This window comes from Tiliqua scincoides, chromosome 2 (assembly GCF_035046505.1).
Source record: "Tiliqua scincoides isolate rTilSci1 chromosome 2, rTilSci1.hap2, whole genome shotgun sequence".
Classification (NCBI taxonomy): Eukaryota; Metazoa; Chordata; class Lepidosauria; order Squamata; family Scincidae; genus Tiliqua; species Tiliqua scincoides.
This window is the reverse complement of record NC_089822.1, coordinates 192,803,317-192,822,640: the sequence shown is the minus strand read 5'-3', so window position 1 is coordinate 192,822,640 and position 19,324 is coordinate 192,803,317. Positions and strand designations below refer to the sequence as shown.

At 42.1% G+C, this 19,324-nt stretch overlaps 1 protein-coding gene across 1 annotated transcript in view; it reads left to right on the top strand.

The window, feature by feature from the left end:
- Positions 1–19,324, top strand: part of PDGFRB (platelet derived growth factor receptor beta) — an 86,694-nt gene that overhangs the window by 63,849 nt on the left and 3,521 nt on the right. Inside the window, exons 11-22 of the mRNA XM_066615000.1 lie at positions 1,029–1,123; positions 3,266–3,398; positions 5,063–5,167; positions 5,985–6,095; positions 6,585–6,738; positions 8,050–8,219; positions 8,461–8,570; positions 11,565–11,687; positions 16,894–17,005; positions 17,306–17,405; positions 17,526–17,631; positions 19,025–19,269. Coding sequence (XP_066471097.1) covers positions 1,029–1,123; positions 3,266–3,398; positions 5,063–5,167; positions 5,985–6,095; positions 6,585–6,738; positions 8,050–8,219; positions 8,461–8,570; positions 11,565–11,687; positions 16,894–17,005; positions 17,306–17,405; positions 17,526–17,631; positions 19,025–19,269 — 1,564 coding nt within the window. The remainder of the gene's footprint in view (positions 1–1,028; positions 1,124–3,265; positions 3,399–5,062; positions 5,168–5,984; positions 6,096–6,584; positions 6,739–8,049; positions 8,220–8,460; positions 8,571–11,564; positions 11,688–16,893; positions 17,006–17,305; positions 17,406–17,525; positions 17,632–19,024; positions 19,270–19,324) is intronic.

Genomic DNA, 19,324 nt, shown 5'->3' with positions numbered 1-19,324 from the left:
GCAAGCACATCAATGCATTTTTATCATATTGTTCGTTAATTTCAATTCAGGTTTGAAAAGAGCCCATCTTCCAAGGGAGGGGATGGGACATGCAAAAAAAAAAATGCAAGGTCTGAGGCAGTTGTGGGGGACAGCAAAAAATGAGGAAATGAGTTATTGACTAGTCTAAGAACTGACAGTGAGTTGTTAATATTGATTTATTAGGAACTATCTGTTCACCATTCAGTTTTCAATAATTATTCACAAGGTGGTCTGGAAAGGAACCCCACTCCCTGCATACAATTGCACTTGTGGAAGGCCCTGCACAATCAGAACCTCTGAAAAAGCAGAAGTCCTGATCATGTGGATGCCCTACAAAGGGCTCCTTTCAGACCTTATTATATATATATGAGGTCAGGCATGCATGGTCCTGCTTTGTACTCTTCCACATATTCCTGTAATATCTGAGAGGGGTTTGCATGGTCTCAATCTTCCTGGTCAAGATGTAGGATGTACTAGTTTGACTCAGTTTCTTACGAGAGCCCGGATCCTACACGCAGGAGGTTTTTCATGCTGCTTTCTACAGCAAACATGTTGTGCCCAGTCTAACAAGATCAAAAGAAAGTGACTAATAGATATAACATAAGGAACACAAAATTTTATTTTTGTGCCTCTTAATTCGGTCTCTTTTGATCTTGCTTGCTATTAGATCTCACGCAAAGTATCTCTACAAGATGAAATGCTCTTCCAAAATTGTTTGCATGAAATCAGGTGTGTGTTTGAATGAAGAGAACAAGAGGTTCAGGATAAGATGGTTAATTGTTCCTTTCTCAGTGAGAGATGAACTGTCATTAGTGAGTGTGTATTTTGTTCTATAAGTGACTGTTGGATGTTATTAGCTACTTTAAGAAGTCCTGTGGTTGAAAAACATCCTAGAAATCTAAACGAATTTGTGTTTGAGTATCCTGCAAGTATAGATAACATTGAGGTTCTCCAACCATGAATGAATGAGGAAGTCTGAAGAATTTTATATGCACTCACTATTTCAGATTTGCCCTTTAAAGTGATCATCATCTCAGTCATCCTGGGCTTGCTGGTGCTCATCTTTCTTTTCCTGGTAATCCTCATTGCTGTGTGGCGAAAGGTAAAAGTGAGCTTGCCTTCCTTTTGTTGTCTCTGTGTTAAGGAACAAGCTATACTGAAACTAGCATAATGGGCTTTAAAAAAATATTAGAAAGAAGCTGTGGGGGAGCCTGGTGTGTTAGAAGGGGAGGCTTTACACTTCCGCCTTATTTCAATTTACCACTGAAAATTGCTCTTCTCTTTGCTCCCAAAGCTGTAAGTTGTTGCATATAGCCAGTTTGGGGCAAATAGCCACTTTAGGGGAGCAAATTTTGGTGGGAACACAGCAGGGGGGAGTGGATCAATGTTGTTGGGGGGGGGCACACATCATACGCACCCTTCGATGGCTAATTTTTTATGGATAAAGAGATCCTTCTAGTTTTCATCCTCTTTCTTAATGACATGCTTAATGTTCCATGTTGTTTGACCCTCAGTGAAAGAACTGCAAAGGCTGGCAGGTCAATCTTAAACCAACTTATGGCTTTTAGAATGAATGCCTGCTGAATGCCAATGGCAATTCCTTGACTGAGTTAAGTCTTAACTCTTAAACTGTTGGAGATGCTGGGGGAGGGGGGCAAGAATCATAGCTGATATGCTGAAGTTCATGTTACTATGGATTGTCAATATGCCAGTCCTGAAAGTTAAGTCTGAAATACAAATAAAATGATTCATACAAAATCCACTGATTCAATAAAGTCCCCAGGTCTGTGGTAGATCAGCTTTTCACCAAAGCTAGTAGGATGAAGTTAAAACTTGCAAGATCTTTTCCAGAATCTAAAAGTCATTTTCCTACCCCACCCTGACCCAATTTGCCAAAAACTAAGTTAGCAAAAATGTGAGGTTTGAGGATGAAAAAGCAAACATTTTCCACAACTGCCAGTGCTCTCCTGTTCTGATGTATTAAACTTTACATAGGAAGTATAACTCATTGTCTACAAATTGTTGCTTGCTGTTTCTCTGGAAGAAAATATACAGTATGCAATCCAGAACATCTGTGCTAACTTATGACCCACTGATTTCAATGGAACTGCACTTTATTGTGCAGTTGTTTGTGGCCATTTTGCTGTAGGTCTCCTTTAGTTTAGGGCTGCCAGATTTCCAGTCCAAGCTTTGCCTGGGGAATTAATGCCCACTTTAGCAAATTAGTTCCCCTTTTTTACCCAACAATGACTCTAGTTCTGCCTTGCACTCCTGCTGGACTCCACCAACAGGATAGCTCACCTGTTCACTCTGCAGAGGTCCTCTCTCCTGCCAGCAGCCTCCTGCCACTACAGCAGCTCCTTGGTCCTCCACAGGTCTTAGGCATGGCAGCCAAACACCAACCTTAGTGTCTCCAGCAGTCTCCAAAGTCCATTAATCCCATCTCCCCTTCCTCAAGCTCTCTTCCTTCTACTACCCTCACCAAACTCTCCCTTCATCAGGTGCTTTGATGTCTAAAGGCCCTATTGCCTTCAGCTGCTGTGCAGCACACTCCCAGCTGAATGCCCAGGTCTTCACCCTTAAAGGGGCCACTGCTGACACCACATCCTACCTCCTCGCCAGATCTTCTGTGATTCCAATAAAAGGGCAGGGGTGGCCAAACTTTTTGGCAGGAGGGCCACATCATCTCTCTGACACTGTCGGGGCTGAATTAATTTTACATTTCAAATTTGAATAAATTTACATAAATGAATATATTAGAGATGGAACTTGTATAAATGAATGAAGATCTTGCAATAGCTCAAGGCCTATAAAAGTCCTTGCAAAAAGCAAGGCTAGCCTTTCCTTCACTGCCACTGCTGCATCACAGATGTGAAACAGCAAGCAGTGGAAGGAACACTTGTCCCATAGCTCATGCAAGAGGTCAAACAGTCATCTTCACACTGAGAGCAGTTGCATCAGGCCAGTATGGGCTCCAGCAAGTCTGCGGAGGGCTAGATGCTCATTGGAGATTGGAGGCTCCCCACAGGCCGGACTGTGAGTCCCTGAGGGCTGCAAGTGGCCCCTTGGCTGGGTTTTGGGCACCCCTGGTCTATGGGGAAAGAGAGGCTTTTATATGGGCATATATGTAGACATGATGCACCTTTCAAAATAGGTGGAGATCTTCTTGCTTTGACTTGCAAGCTCTGCTGTGACCTACATAGCACAGCCATTCTCTATAACATCTTGCTTTCCCTCTGTCCAGAAACCTCGGTATGAAATCCGCTGGAAGGTGATTGAATCAATCAGCTCTGATGGACATGAATATATCTATGTGGACCCTATGCAGCTGCCGTATGACTCCAGCTGGGAGGTTCCACGGGACAGGCTTGTGCTGGGTGAGAAGAGGAACATCAAGGGGAAAGGATGTAAATCAGAGGGACAGATTCCTTTTACTGTATCTTCTCCCACTTGGATAGCCACATGTGGTGCACTAGCAACTGTGCTTTTTCCACTACTGTTCTTCAAAGAGCAAAAGCATTACTGTTCCTTGTGGAACCCTCTTCTTTACTCCTCTCCAGTAGGATACTAAAAACCAGTACATGGTAAAAGCTGGATTTAGTACTTCAAAGCCCTATTTCTGAATTTAGAAGCCACACCAAATCAACCCTCACATGAATAAATAGTACACTACTTTCATATGGCCAATGTACCACTAGGGGGAACCAGAATACTATGACATATTGTAGTGTTAGGCCAACATAATTAATGCACAATTTGCCCCTGTCTTTGGGTACTTCTGGACTGGTCTTTAGTCTGGGGTTGATTCACTCACTTATAGGGAGTTCGCTCAATGTCATCATCTGTCCAGTGACCACACATGTTGATTGTTGTTAGTGTTGTTCTTTCTTGAGAGGTGCATGCATGCCCAGATACAACTGACCATAACTGAAACGAGAGGGATAGAAGAAAGGTGGTCAGTCAAATGTGTCCCCCAAACTTCTGTGGTGTGGCAGCAACATTGCAGTGTTCAGTGACTTAAGGGGGAAAGCAAAGTCTGGCTGGTGCTACAAGGAATATGTCTGAGATTGCCCCTAGAGTCAAAGCTGTCAGTAAACATGTCCAGATCCTTCTTTGTTGACCTAATCCATATCAGGTCATGGGCCCAATCTGGATAGGACATGATCCAAATGGGGGGCTATGGCATATGCAGAGTTGACCCTTTCCACCAGTGCTTAGGCCTTGACAGAAATAGTCTCTCCTGAACTTGCTGTTGGCTCCAATTGTTGCTTTCCCCTCAGGGTGGATAGCTCCTTCAAGGGGGGATTTTCTTCTGGACTTCAGTGAGAAAGGTCTAAACTCTGGTTTGTTGCTTAGCAGGACTACATGAGAGGTTATGCAAACTGAAAGAGATGGAAAAGGGGCAAGGGGGATTAAAAAAACATTTGTTGAAGGCTTTAATCATTCAGGAAAGATCTTTTTTGAGAGTAGCTAGCAGTGCAACCCACGGTTTGATGGATTCAATGTGAGCAACAAATGCAGTTATTGAAAATAGATTCTCATTTAAATTAATGATCTTTCAAGCACACATTCCCATAACCGGTAGATTTGTGCACGTCAAACCTTCCTTGTGAATAAGCCACATTACTAAGAACTGATCTGGTTAAGAGGCAGAATGACACTTCAGGAAGTTCCTAGTTTTGAATCTCATCTCTTTTGTGTAATTTGCAATTTGCTCCCCATCTAGTGGTGACTCTCAGAATGGATACAGTGTTGTTTGGAAGAAAGAAATGAGTTTTGTGTCATGAACTCATGCATCTTGACTAGCGCCTTATCAGTCAGGCGGAAACCAGCTCTTTTCCAGACAACATAACTGCCAACCTTAGTCATTTCCCAATGGAATAGTTTATGCTGTTGAATTTTTCCAGTAAGGAGCTGAATATTTTCCATACAGCTGCTCTGTGGACTCCTCTCATACATGTTTACAGCTGGCAAGGCCTAAAGTAGATGAATTTTTGTGTTCCTTTGGATAGATAAAACATTGTGCATGTCTCTGCTACAGGACGCACGCTGGGCTCTGGAGCCTTTGGACGAGTGGTGGAAGCCATAGCCCACAGCCTGAGCCACTCACAGTCCACCATGAGGGTTGCTGTGAAAATGCTTAAGTGTGAGTCTGAGATTATCACTTTCCTACACCATATGCACATTCAAATGCTTTTGTGTCTTCTCCTACCTCCCATTTTTCTACCTGTTGTGTTTTGCCACTTATGTGCCTCACCCATTGCTCTTCTTTTTGTCTATCCAGTGGTTGGCCTTGGTCTTCTGGTATATGTAAAGGATGCCAGTTAAGCAAAATATTTTCACAAAATGCACAGTAACTTTTAGTCACCTCTTATGTACAGTGCAATGTGGAATGACTTTCAGTTCACATCTGATTTTGCCACATAAATTACAACCATAAGGGCGCCTTTCCATACTGTGACACGTGACATTGTTTTTACCATGTGTTACACCCAGCTGTATGGAATACTGCCACATGAAAGGGTTTTTAGTGGTGCCACGTGGGGCAAGTGAATATGCCCTTTGTGTAGAATCCAAAAGGAGTTTGTCACATAGGACGTTTGTCACATTGGAATACTGAATCTGTTTCAGTATTGTCAACATAGACTGACAGCAGTTCTCCAGGGTCTCAGCCAGGAATCTTTCTCTGCTGTATCTAGAGATGCTGGGGGTTGAACCTGAGACCGTCAGTGTGCAAAGCAAGTGGTCTTTTCCTGAGCTGTGGCCCATCTGGCCATATGGTTTGTCTGCCCATATCCAAATTGGTGTTCATAAACATTGGCTTCCCACTAATCTCCCAGTGGTAGTCTTTTCTGAGGTTAATGTCTTCTAAGGAGCAGGGATGTGTCCCGGTCACTCCCTTCTTTTTATTCTTGAAACAGTTCTTGTTCTCCATTATGTTGTTTAATCTGTCCATGTTACAGCTACTGCCAGAAGCAGTGAGAAGCAGGCACTGATGTCTGAGCTAAAGATCATGAGTCACCTTGGGCCTCACTTGAACATTGTCAACTTGCTTGGAGCCTGCACCAAAGGAGGTACCAGTTTAATCCCATTTTTTTTTTTACTTGAATCATGTCCCTGCACCCTATCCTGTCTTGTCCTGACCTGATGCACTTAATTTTGTTTAAAAATCTTGCATTGAGTTTATCATCACTAGGTTTCATCTTAACCTGGGTTGCCAACCTGCCTTTAGACAGGAAGAAGGCTTGTTCATTCCTGTGACTGCTACTGGAGGGGAGGGACAAATTTTCAACTCTCCTGTCACTAACCAGCTTGTCACACTACAGAAAACTAGTAAAGATCTAGCCTAGACTTCTGTTTTCACATGGCATTTTTTTCTGTGCAGGGATTTTTGCTTGAGTACCATTCAGTCATGTGAGTACACACCAGAGGGACTGGCAGCCTGCAGTGACCCAATCCACACAAGTTTACCACTTTGGTGGTGACAGACCCATAGTCAAGACCTTATGGCAAAGAAACCTATTCTTAGATTCCGTTACTAGAGGTGATCTGCTTCTCCACAGGGCCTATCTATATCATAACGGAGTACTGTCGCTATGGAGACCTGGTGGATTACCTACACCGGAACAAGCATACCTTCTTGCAGTGCTGCAGTGAGAAAGTCAAGCAAGAAGCAGAGACATATGGGAATGCCCCTAATGAGGACAGGGTGCAGAGGTGCTTATGAATTAACAGTCTCCTCTTGGTTTTGTGCATGCTGCTGTTATTCTATCACTATCTACAGGGTCATTATCTTTCTGGCACACTAAAACAAAAACTTGGGGATTATTTCCTCTTAGTAAAACAAAATAACATCATGTTATATTCAGTACAAAGGTGAATTTCCCCCAGTGGTTGTGTACTCTCTAGATTCAGTACCAGATTCAGGGCGCAATCCTAACAGGGACTTGGGCCAGCACAAGTCCTTTGCGCCCACCCAAGAGCATCTTAAAAGTGCTGTAAAGCACTTTTGCGCCACTCTTCTGGGAGTTGGGGTGGCGCATGGATGTGCGCTAGCCTCCCCGCACCACCGCAGGCCCCGGGGACAGGGTGAGTTGTGCTGGCCGAACTTGATTGGCGTAGGGATCTGGAGGGGAGATGTGGGGAGGGCAGGGATGAGGTGGTTGGGAGGCATTCTGGGGTGGGGGAGGGTGGGCGATGGGCAGGCGGGGAATGGAAGTCGGTTATGCTGGATGCTGACCCCGTTCCCAGGTGGCGCAAAGCAGCCTCTGGCTGCTCCATTCTGCTTGAATCTGCGCCACCTCCTGAGGTGGCGCAGATCTGAGTAGACCCTTTGGGGCTGCTGCAGCACAACATGGGGTAAGGGGAAATGATTGCCCTTGCGCTGCTTTTGGCCCCAAACCTGCTGGCCTGCCTGTTCCAGCACAAGTTACGATTAGGCTGACAGTTGTTTGTCTTTGGTTTAAGAGGTCAGTCTTTTCTGTGGAAATTTGAGAAGTCACTGTCAAATCTGTTTGTTTAAGTTGCATACATATGCTGTTGCCTACATTTTAATTGCTGAAAGCATGCCAGGTATTTTGTATAAATATTTATTTAGGCACTTTCTGGCAAAATTATCATTTTGATACAAAATGACCATATTTAATTGCAAATACATGATTATCTACTCAGTTTATGCTGAACCTATTACTTTAGCTGTATTTTTATTAACTTGTTTTTTCCTCCATGTTGTATGCTGCCTTGTGCGCTCTGATTATTCAGAAAGGTAGGATATAAATAATTTAAATAAATATATAAATGAAATAATTTTGAATATCAGATACTGCTGTCTTATCCATGGATTCATTTGTATTGTATTTTCTCTGCCTATATCTGGGTGGCTTAGGATGCTATAGACAAACTATAGGAGAAAGCGCAATTGAGTTGTGCTTCCTCTCTTCCTGTTTGTTAATCTGAACCACTCTTTGCCACAGCCCTGTCCTGATGGCACAAAAGCACGTTTTGAATAAACTTCCTTCCTTTTTGCAGCCTTACTGCTTTATCTGTGGACAGTGATGGGGGCTACATGGATATGAGTAAGGATGAGTCTTTGGATTATGTGCCCATGTCAGACATGAAGGGTGAAATCAAGTATGTTGACATCGACTCTTCTAATTATGGCACCTCCACCTATGAGTTGGGCAGCTATTCACCATCAGGTAAGGAAAGTCATGGGGATACAACCTGGCTCATTACCCTGCGAGCCAGCATGAAGAAGAGCTTATTGGTGTTGTTCTCTAGTGATTCTATCATTGGTCCAATGCGGAAAGCTTCAAGAATTTTCTTGGTCTCAAGGGCTTTATGAATGCCTGAGAGGCTCTGGGCCAGTTTTGAGTCTCTTCAATATATTTGAAAGCCAAATAACAAACATAGTTCGTATCCCTGTTTTGTGTTTTCCAGTGTCAGAAAAGGTGACTTTGATAAATGAGTCCCCTCTCCTCAGCTACATGGATCTTGTTGGCATTAGTTTCCAAGTGGCCAATGGAATGGAGTTCTTAGCTTCCAAAAATGTAAGTATAACTAGGCAAAGAGGACTCTCTCTGTGTATCTAGGAGGGAGAGAACAGCGGTCCTGTTCATCCCAGTGTTGCACCTTTTCCACTGGCTGTTTGCTGGGGTCTCTTAGGTTTTTTAGATTGTGAGTCAATTTGTGATAGTTAACCATCTTTTCATTTCTCTTGCTGTAAACCGCTTTGCAAACTCTTTTGTTGTAAAGTGGTATGTAAATATTCTTAATGGTAGTAATTTGTGTATGCAGAATTAATAAAATGTGTGAAAGGATGCTTGTCTTCAGGGGAGAAGAACCTGTTGTGAATTTGTGTTTGTGGAACAAGACAGATGCGGAAAGGAGAGGGAAAGCACATCAGTTGGTCTTTCATGAGCCTAGGCAGGACATTTGATTCATGTGTTAATAGGTGCTGATTTATCACCCTTTAGACATGACTGCTTCCCTTTTCCTAACAAACAGACAATATTTACCCAAACACCTCTGTGTGTGAACAAGAAGCTAGACTGCATGTTCTTGCTGTAGAATTTTTATTTCTTCTCTGTGAAGGTAAGTCATAAAGAGATGACTATAGCTCAGTTGTATAGCACCTATTTTGCATGCAGGGCTCAGGTTGAATTTCAGAGATGCCATTAAAAATTGTAACTATTCTCGAAAGTATGCTTCTTCCCGACTGATGGAATGTTTTTCCATTTCACTTGTAGAAAGTGCTCCTTGTAAGCTTGTGCGTACAATGCACTAAAAAAACGAAAACAAATTGAATAAAGGTAGCCAAATTCTGTGCCAAGAATAGCAGGATTTGGTGGCTGATATAAATTATGTAAATAAATGAAACTATAGTTTATTTTGGTTCTGGTAGTCATGGGGGGGGGGGAGGAAAAACCCAAGCATCCTCTGAAGTTTTACCTGCCACTGCAAATAAATAGAGCTTTTGTTTTTCTCTGGCTCCTGCAGTATCTTCAGGAGTTTAGACCCTTTATCAATCTTAAATCCCAGTCCTATTCAGACACTGTGCCAAGAACACATGGAAACCAGCATGAAGTCTGTCATAGCCTGTTTTGACAATGCCGTGCTGATGGCACACCGATGCTGGTGTAACAAGGGCCATCTGCCAAACCTGTTCTGGCAACGCTGGCCCTTCCCTTCCCAATAAAATCCCAGCATGCTTGGAAACATTGACAAAGCTAAGGAGTGGCGTCCTGACATCAGCTCATTATCACTGCAGCATTGGCACATCATTGTTATGATATTCTTGTATCATCATTTTGACATCAACATGTTATTGGTGTGACATCTGTGTGCCATCAGTGTGATGTCCAAGGAGCTAATCACTGCATCAAATAAGCCTGGAGTATAGGATTGCACTGCTCAGCAACTAGAAATCTTGCTTTAAAAATGCAGTGATTATGAATTCCATGCCCTGTTTCAGTATGCAGTTCTGCTGTGCAGCCATCAGCTACCCACAGTCTCTATCTACTTGGGACAGAAGTATTGGTATTGGGCATTAGGCTCTTCTTGGATGATGTAAATTTGCTTTCAGGTTGAATTGCAAAGTAGTATATGTTGCCACAAACAGATCCAGATTCCATTTCAGATGGGCTGATTTCAGAAAAGATAACACACACAGAAAATATAACACACCTCGTGTATTGTGTAACATTTAAGTTACACAATAGATAATTCTTGATAATTGTTGAGAAATCCATTTAAAAAATTTCTTTGCTCGTAGGCATGAGAACAGGAAACATGGTAAAATTGGTAAGAAACCTGTGCAGACAAACTGACCACCAAGGGTTACCACACGTAAGAACTGTGGTTATTTCCAGGGTGCATTCCCACAAGGCAGCATTGTTATGAAACATGACACATGTCAATACAGATGCCACAAGTGGCTTCATGCACTGTAGAGTAAACCTACTGTTGGAAAGCACTTCTAGTTTGCTACTGAACAGCTCTTGGTAGGAAAATGAGACCAATAAGAGATGAGAAATGGAAGTGTAATCAAGGTGTGCCTGATCCTTTTCAGAAGTTCTGAATGTCAAACACTGAGCTCAACTCATAGAGGCTCAATATGCATAGAGATAATTCCTCCATTGTGTTGTGTATTGCTTATTGCTTCTGTGGAGCTGTGGAAATCAAATGCCACCATTGCATACATTCCATTGCAGTTTTGGTAGCCTGACAACTGTACAACTGTAATGGAAAGAGCCTTGATAGTGTGTGGTGGGGAGAAGGCTGGGTCATGTTTTCCTGTTCATGGATTCCTAATTGTGGGTACTCCCCCAAGGAAAAGGACTGGTGCAATTGACTAGACAACCTCATGCATGTGCTAGTAAATTTCATTAATAAAAAGGAAATAGGAAAAACTGTTCTTGAATAGCAAACCATTGCTTAGAGCAGGGGTCTCTAAACTTTTTGGCCAAAGGGCCGCATCAAATACCTGGCATGGTGTTGAGGGCCAGAAAAAGAATTAATTATACCATTTAAATAAATGCATTAGAGATGGGACTTAGATGAATGACTGAAATGAATGAATGAATGAATGGGCTCAAATGTCCAGGATTTCTCCAAGCACCAACACAGCCCAAGAAATAAAGCACACACACTTAAATGGACCCCCATTCCCCCACCCCACAAGCACAACTCTGGTTGTGTTTGGTCAACTGGGCCAGAGGCTCTCAGGGGATCAGAGGCTGGCCACAGTCTGGATAGAGGCACTCCACGGGCCACATCTGGCCCCAGGGCCAGGGTTTGGAAACCCCTGGCTTAGAGGAAGAAGTAACCTTGAACATTTTTCTGCCTTTTTTTTTGAGGAGAGCTACATGTGTGCCTCTTTGGACATGTACTCACCCTAACTATTGTCTATATATACAGCCTCTCATTACAATTTCACACTATTTCCTTTCAATGCTGCTTTGATCTAAAGAACCTTGCTGCGGAACCCATCAGCAATGATCAGACTCACAATGTATGTCATGTGTCTCTTCCCTGTCACACAGTGCGTCCATCGGGACCTGGCTGCAAGAAATGTGCTGATCTGTGAGGGAAAGTTGGTGAAGATCTGTGACTTTGGCCTAGCTAGAGACATCATGCGGGATTCAAATTACATCTCCAAAGGCAATGTGAGTAGTGAGATCACCTTGACTCTGGGTGATCATTTATCTACACGGGAACAGAGACTGTGTTGGAAGTGGCTGGGCTCAGAATTTGGGATCAAGGCCTAACTCCAGCCCTGTTCCCTTTCACTCATTAGGGAGAGGTTGGTTCCCACTTAAATCTAGCAATCTTGAAACATATGTAAGAGTCTGCTTTGAATGGCTGGGTGTCAGTGTGGTTCACTGAACAGCATGTGTGCCACCATCTTGGATTCTTCTAAGCAATTCTCAATGATTGTTCATGCTTAAAATAATGCAGCACCTTCTTTGGCTGGTTCCTAATCAGGTTTACTTCAGATAACATGGTGAATTGAGTGAAACCAGAAGCAATTAGTTCAAGAGATGAAGGGAAAGAAAATACTTTCATAGGCACTTTCTAAAAATATTAAGCCCTCACAAATCTGTTTGGCAATGGTTTCTCTACTGTGGTGTGTCTGCCTCACAGCAGTTTATGTGACAGTAAGAAGCAATACTTTGTTAGAATCTCTCTGCCGATTGATGAGTAGAACCTACTCAGTGAGGTGGCAAACAACCTGTTTCATCCTTGAGTCTCTTCAGCAATAGATCTCTTCGTCACTGCCAGGAGTGACAAATGCGCTTCTCCAGAGCTCCAGTTGACCCAAGGTTAGTAGCAAGTGCATTCCACCTAATTTGGTCATTCACAGTGGTTTATGCATTTCCTCTGCTCCCTCTGATTCCTGAGTCATCTGAAATATACCAGACAGCAAGACTACTTCAATGGTCATTGCTCCACACCAGTCTCACCAAACTTAGTTCATACACTTCTGATTCTTGCCACAGTGGGCAATGTCTACCTTCTTTGCCTTCAGTTGGACTCAATCTCAGGGTGAATTCCCACATACTGTTTGGCTTCTCTCAAGGATCACAGGTTCTCTTGGTCCTTAACTAAGTATATTGTCAACCAAATGGGGTCTCCATTTTTTCCCCATGGCCTGATGATGTATTTTCTCAGTGGTTTGACTGTGATATGTCTCTGTATGCAACCCAGAATTTCCAATCTGGTTGACCTCTAGTCTTGGCTTCTTTGTCTGACAAACTCTGTGTGCCCCTGACACTATGGCATCTTCATTGACTTATTTATAAAGTGATCGCTCTGGTGGCCCTGACTGTGATGAATGTCAGTGAAATGCCAATATTTGCAATTCTTCAAGAACATGTGCTCTTCTCTCCTGATGTGCTTTTTAATCCCAAGGTGGTCTCCCAGTTTCACAAGTCACACCAGGTTATTCTGTCTCCAGCAAGAAGGCTATTCAATCTTTGAGAGAAGAGAATGGCATTTTATTTGGAAAGGACTAAATAATTCTATAGGCTCTCATTCTCTGTTTGTAGCCTTTAGGAGATTTAACGAAACACAATCCTGTCTTTGCTCTATGAATTTTTGGGTGGATAGTCAATACCATTTTCTACTGTTGCTGCTGGTGCAGAGCAGTGACCAGCTCATTGCCTTTGGCTCTCATCAAGTACTACACATGGGGACTGTAAGTGTGGGAGTTTCAGCAAAAGTGTGTTCTCAGTAGTCACTGATGATCTGTTAATCCTACTTCCTGCTACGTCACTACCCTCCCAAGGATGACACTTAGAAGAGGTTTGTTTATTTGTAGTTGTTCTTTGAGTAGCTACTTAGTAGAACACACATCCCACCTTCTATCCCTATACTATTCAAGGATTATGATAGAGGGTGTCCTTAGCCCTCTGCTCTGTGCAGGTTAATATATAGAACCGAATGGCGAAGGCTCCGACTCCATCTCCTCAGTTCACATGTGGAGTGCTACTGGGCATGGGAGAAGACTTAAGCATTCCTAATTTTCCAGAGTGTTCTGGTTTTCCAGAGTGTTCTGGAAGGTCTTGTTTGTAGTCAGCACAGACATATTCCCAGATGTGAGACTGTGAGATGTGCACAGAATACCCAATACAGAACAACCAATACAGTTACTAACCTGTAACTGTTTGGTCCTCCGTTGTACAGGGTGACCCCCCCAAAAAAAGAACCCATAAAAATTTTATTAAATCCTACAAAGGTCCAGTAAATTTCAAGAAACTTTTCCTTGGTTGACCAAGACATATTGGGGAAGATTATTGTTCCAATATTTCATGCACAAAGTCGACTTGTATACCCTGAAAGAAAAAAGAAGAAAAATTAAAATTAACAGTTTTATTCAAAGTTTTGTGGGTTCTGTTTTTGTTTGGGTCACCCTGTATGACAGCCTTTCAGATACTTGAGTCCTACTTATCGTGGCAACCATTTTTACTAAATAAAAATTCCTTTATACAAAGGAATAAGGCCCTCTAAACATAAGGCATTCTACTACTTACATACCTCAAGACAGAAATCTTCAAAAATACCCTTTTCTTTTTTTACTTGACCCAATTGTGCAAATGCACAGACTGAGACTTGGCCAAAATAATTTAACCAAGATCCTTGTATGAGTAATTCTGTAGGACTTGGACAGAACTCACATCTCCTTACCCTATCACTCTTCCCACTAAATAGGAAATGAAACCTTGGCCCTTCGCAATCCTTCCTGGAGATTATTTTTGATGCTAGTTGCGTAAATGTCCTTTTCAGCTTGGGGTAATGGTAGCATAACAACAGCACGCAAGCCACTAAAGATGGTGAGAAAAACAGAACCAGCTGGTTTGGGTGGGCTGGGGAGCTAATGAGGGAAGAAAGAGAGATCTTGCTTCTTAAGCTCAATCTTTTCTATTGGATATATGTTGAGGATATAAGAACGTAAGAAGAGCCCCAGTGGATCAAGCCAGTGGCCCATCTAGTCCGTTCAGAGATAGGCTACCTCTAAAACCCCGAGATCGCATATAGTTCTCATGGTTTGTAACCTGTGATGGACTTGTCCTCCAGAAATCTGTCCTTTTAAAGAAATCCCCTTTTAAAGGCATCTCGGCCATCACCACATTTTGTTGCAAGAGGTTTCACAGATTACTCACTGGGTTAAAAAAAAGTTTCTCTTGCCTGTTCTAACTCTCCCACCACTCAATTTTAGTGGATGCCCCCTGGTTCTGGTGTTGTGTGAGAAGGAAAAAAGAACTTCTTTCTATCCAATCTATCCATCCCATGCATAATTTTATATGTCTCAATCATGCTCCCTCTCAGGTGCCTTCTTTCTGAAGAGCTCCAAAAGCTGTAGCCTTTTCTTGTAAGGGTGGTGCCCCAGCTCAGTAATCATTTTGCTCACTCTTTTCTACACTTTTTCCATTTCCACTATATCCTTTTTGAGATGTGGTGAACTGAATGCATTTTCCCAGATGTGGCCTTACCATTAATTTATACAATGACATTATAATATTGTCTGTTTTGTTCTCAATCTCTTTTTAAATGATCCCAAGCATGGAATTAGCCTTCTTCACCACCACCCACATTGGGCTGACACTTTCATCAAGCTTTCCACCAGCACCCCAAGATCTCGCTCTTGATCCATCACAGACAGCTCAGAACCCATTAGTGTATATGAGAAGTTTTGATTTCTTGCTCCAATGTGCATGACTTTACACTTATTTACATTGAAATGCACCTTCCATTTTGCTGCCCATTCTGCCAGTTTAGAGGGATCCTTCCGGAGCTCCTCACAAAAGCTTCTGGTCTTCACCACCCAGAAAACTTAGTGTCATCTACAAACTTTTCCACCTTGCTGCTTATCCTCAACTCCAGGTCATTTATGAACAAGTCAAAAAACACTAGTCCCAAGGCTAATCCTTGGGGCACACTGCTTTTCACCTCTCTCCATTGTGAAAATTGCCTGTTGTCTGACCTGAGGGGGACTCTGAGATGTGTATAGCACCTACTGAGACAGCCTAAGTTCTGTGGGAGTGACCTCCCTAGTAATTCTCCCTATTGGAAACTAGTGTAATAAATATATTAGACTTGCTTTTATAAGTCAAGAATGTTTGTAACCAGTGTTCACCCTAAGCTGCATGTTTGCAAATCCTGCCATCACCACTCCCCTGCATACACTTCCCCTTAAAAAATCCACGTGGGAGGCAGTAATCCAGCCACCATCCCCTTTAACTCACTCCTTCCTTGCATAATCACTTTAAACAAAACAGGAAGTGTGTGACATGTTAGGAGCATGTTTTGCACTTCCTGTTTTATTTAAAATACTGCACAAGAAAGGAACAACATGTGTAGGTAGGGAAGTGGATCTCAGCCTTCTGCATGATTTGGGGGGGAGGCTGCAGGTGGCAACAGTGATACTAGTCCACTTCCCTACACTCTTATCTTGCTCCTTCCTCATGTAGCTCCTTTAAACAAATCAGGATTTTTAGATTGTGAGCCTTTTTGGGAGAGGGAGTCATTAGTTGTCTGATTTTCTCTGTAAACCACAATGTGAACTTTTTTTGTTGAAAAGTGGTATATAAATACTGTTAATAATAATATATGGAACATGTTGGCTGCACTCCCAATGTGTCCTCTGCTTCCTGTTTTGTTTAAAGGGAGCATGCAAGGAAGGAGTGAGGAAAGGAGCAAGGAAGCGTATCAGTATGGCTTCACCCACAGCAGGCTGGAAGGAGGTGTTGGCACTAGAGTTAAAGAGTAACTCTACTTGTGTACTTCTCCCTGCAACATGCTGTTCAATGGGAGCTGCATTGTCCATTGATAGGCCAGCTCCCGTGGTCCTGGTGAGGATGCAGCTTGATTCAGTGCCAGCTTGAAATTACATTTTGCTTTCCTCTTGAGCAGAGTTGAAAAATAATAGTTTACTTTTTCATAAATGAGAAACAGCTTTCTAAATCAAAGACAGGGTAGTTCTGATGCTTGCAAAATTAAGCTCCATTAAAAAATGAAAATGAAATTAACCCCTGCTAATTGGGTAAGAGGCACTTTTTCAAGTGGGTGCTCCTTTTTTTAGCAGGGGAAGAGTAACTGGCCCACCTCACCCCAGCACTGTCTGTTCTAGTGGCTGTCTGCTGGTATTCATTTGCATCTTTTTAGATTGTGAGCCTTTTTGGGACAGGATGCCATTTATTTGATTTTTCTCTGTAAACCACTTTGTGAACTTTTAGTTGAAAAGTGGTATATAAATACTGTTAAAAATACTGTTAATAATAATAAATAATCTCCTTGTTAGCATAGAGGTGACAACTGCAGATTTCTTGTCCAACAACTTGAAAGCATTCCTACTGTGTATTTTTCTTATAGACCTTCTTGCCTTTGAAATGGATGGCTCCTGAGAGTATCTTCAATAACCTCTACACAACTTTGAGTGATGTGTGGTCCTTTGGGATCCTTCTCTGGGAAATATTCACTCTGGGTAAGCAACATCAGTCAGTGTCATCTTCTAGCTACTTTTTGATACATTATGCTTCTCACAGTTCCTCTGTACAAGACGAAAAGAAATGTGGGTGAGTTTCCATAGACTACATGAAAAAGAGGTCTCCTTTGTTTCTTCCTGCATCATAAGTATCTTCATCCCAATCCCGTCTCTCAAAGTTGGACGGGCCACCAACAACAGCCATTTGTCCTTGCCATTACTGAACTGATGATGAGAAGGTGGAGGAGGGGGCGGGTTCCTTGACACCTTTCTGCTGAAGCTCCTTTTTTATTCCCCCAGGTGGGACTCCATACCCTGAACTACCTATGAACGAGCAATTCTATAATGCTATCAAACATGGCTATCGGATGTCCAAGCCTACGCATGCATCTAACGAAATGTGAGTATTAGCAGGATATATTTGCATGTAGCGTTGATATTTTTCATACTGGAAGATGCCCTCGTTCCTACCAGTACAGCATTTCTCAAAACAATTTTTGTTTCTTTTACATCTCTCCAGCTATAAGATCATGCAGAAATGCTGGGAGGAGAAATTTGAGATACGACCTTCTTTCTTGCAACTAGTGGCCCTCCTGGGGAACCTGCTAGCAGAAAGTTATAAAAAGGTGGGATACTGTTGGGTTGAAGTGATAAAGGGAAAAGAAGAATGGCCCTGTTTCAGAAACAAATATAGCTTATAACTGGTGATCTGTGTACTGGGGCCGGAATCTTAATTAATTCCAAGATTGGACTGTTTTTCAGAAAAACCAAGGAGGCTAGAAGGGTGAGTCCATTACTGTCAATACTTGCTGGTGGATTTTGGCTTTGTCATTACCACTTGCATTTCTAAGTTATACTCTTAAGAGCATGCAGATTTGCTGTGGAAACCAACTCAGACCACATGGGTGCCACTTCACAATGCAGCTAATTGCCTGGTTCCACAACCATACTATTTGCCTCTTTGTCAAAAGCCTTTAGATAACCTTAATTTCTAAATTAGGCCTTGTTTTCTTACTTTGCTAGGTTATATAGGAGAAGTAACACTTGTTAGACATGAGGAACAATATTAAAAGTGTTCTTCAAATGCAGACTCAAAGACTAGAAAGTCACTTTTAAAAAATACGAAACTTGGAATTTTTTGAATACAGTAGTCCCATACAAGTATAGGTGTGTTCCATTGAGCTGTATTTCAATCTCAAATACGCAGCTTGTGTGTTTTTTCAAACAAGATGGTCAGCATTAAGAAGGAAAGGGAAATTGGGAAGATGTAAATGATAGGTACAGACAGAAATCACCTGACTGCAATTATTTTATTGTTGTTTTTAAGTTTTATATTGTAAGCCACCTTGAGCACCTTCCTGAATAGGAGGGGATATTAATTTTTAAACTAAATTTAGGAACTGTAATATGCAGTTTTGGTAATGCGAACATCTAAATTCAATTTTTTGCTCAAAGCAGTCATTTCATATAATCATGCAATATTTAAGTGGCATCTTAAAACACAAATAGCCTATTCTTGTCTTGTTTATGCTTATGTAAGAAGCTGGGAACACTAATGTTAGGATGTTGTCAACCTGGCTTATGCCCCAAAACAGAGTGTGGACACTTGAAAGCAGGCTGTCTACTTTCACATTTCCTTTGTTGGGTTGTATATGTAAAAATTAACCACTTTGAGAACTTTCTGTTGAAAAGTGATATATACATACCATTAATAATAATAATTGTAGCCTGATCCGAAAAATGTCTATTTGGGAATAAATTACATAGATTTCACTGGGTCTTACTTCTAAGTAAGTGTGTTCAGAATCAGAGCTCTAATGAAGGGCTTTGACATTATTTAAGTTCAGTAGACATTAGAACCAGTAAAATGCAGAAACATCATAATGTTTTCTGAAGTACAGAACTAGCTTCTGCATAAGATGGAGAGTACATGCCAAGAATGCTCCTTGCAGGAACACTCCATGTGCCCCTTATGTATTGACAAGTCCTTTCTGTCCTTTTTCCCTTATTTGAGAGCAGAAGTACCAACAGGTTAGTGAAGAATTTTTGAAGAGTGACCATCCTGCTGTTGTCCGCACAAGGCCCAGGAATGTAGGACTCAACAATTCCAGGTCTCCTGCTAACTCTAATGCCAGTTCAAGCTCTGTCCTCTACACAGCTGTGGAACAGAATGAACTGGACAATGATTACATCATTCCTCTGCCAGACCCTAAACCAGAAGGAGCCAATGACACCCCTCAAGAGGCCTCCAGCAGCTGCGCAAGGTAGCAAATTTGAATATCATGATTCCTTCTCCTGTTGGGACATTATTCACTTCCA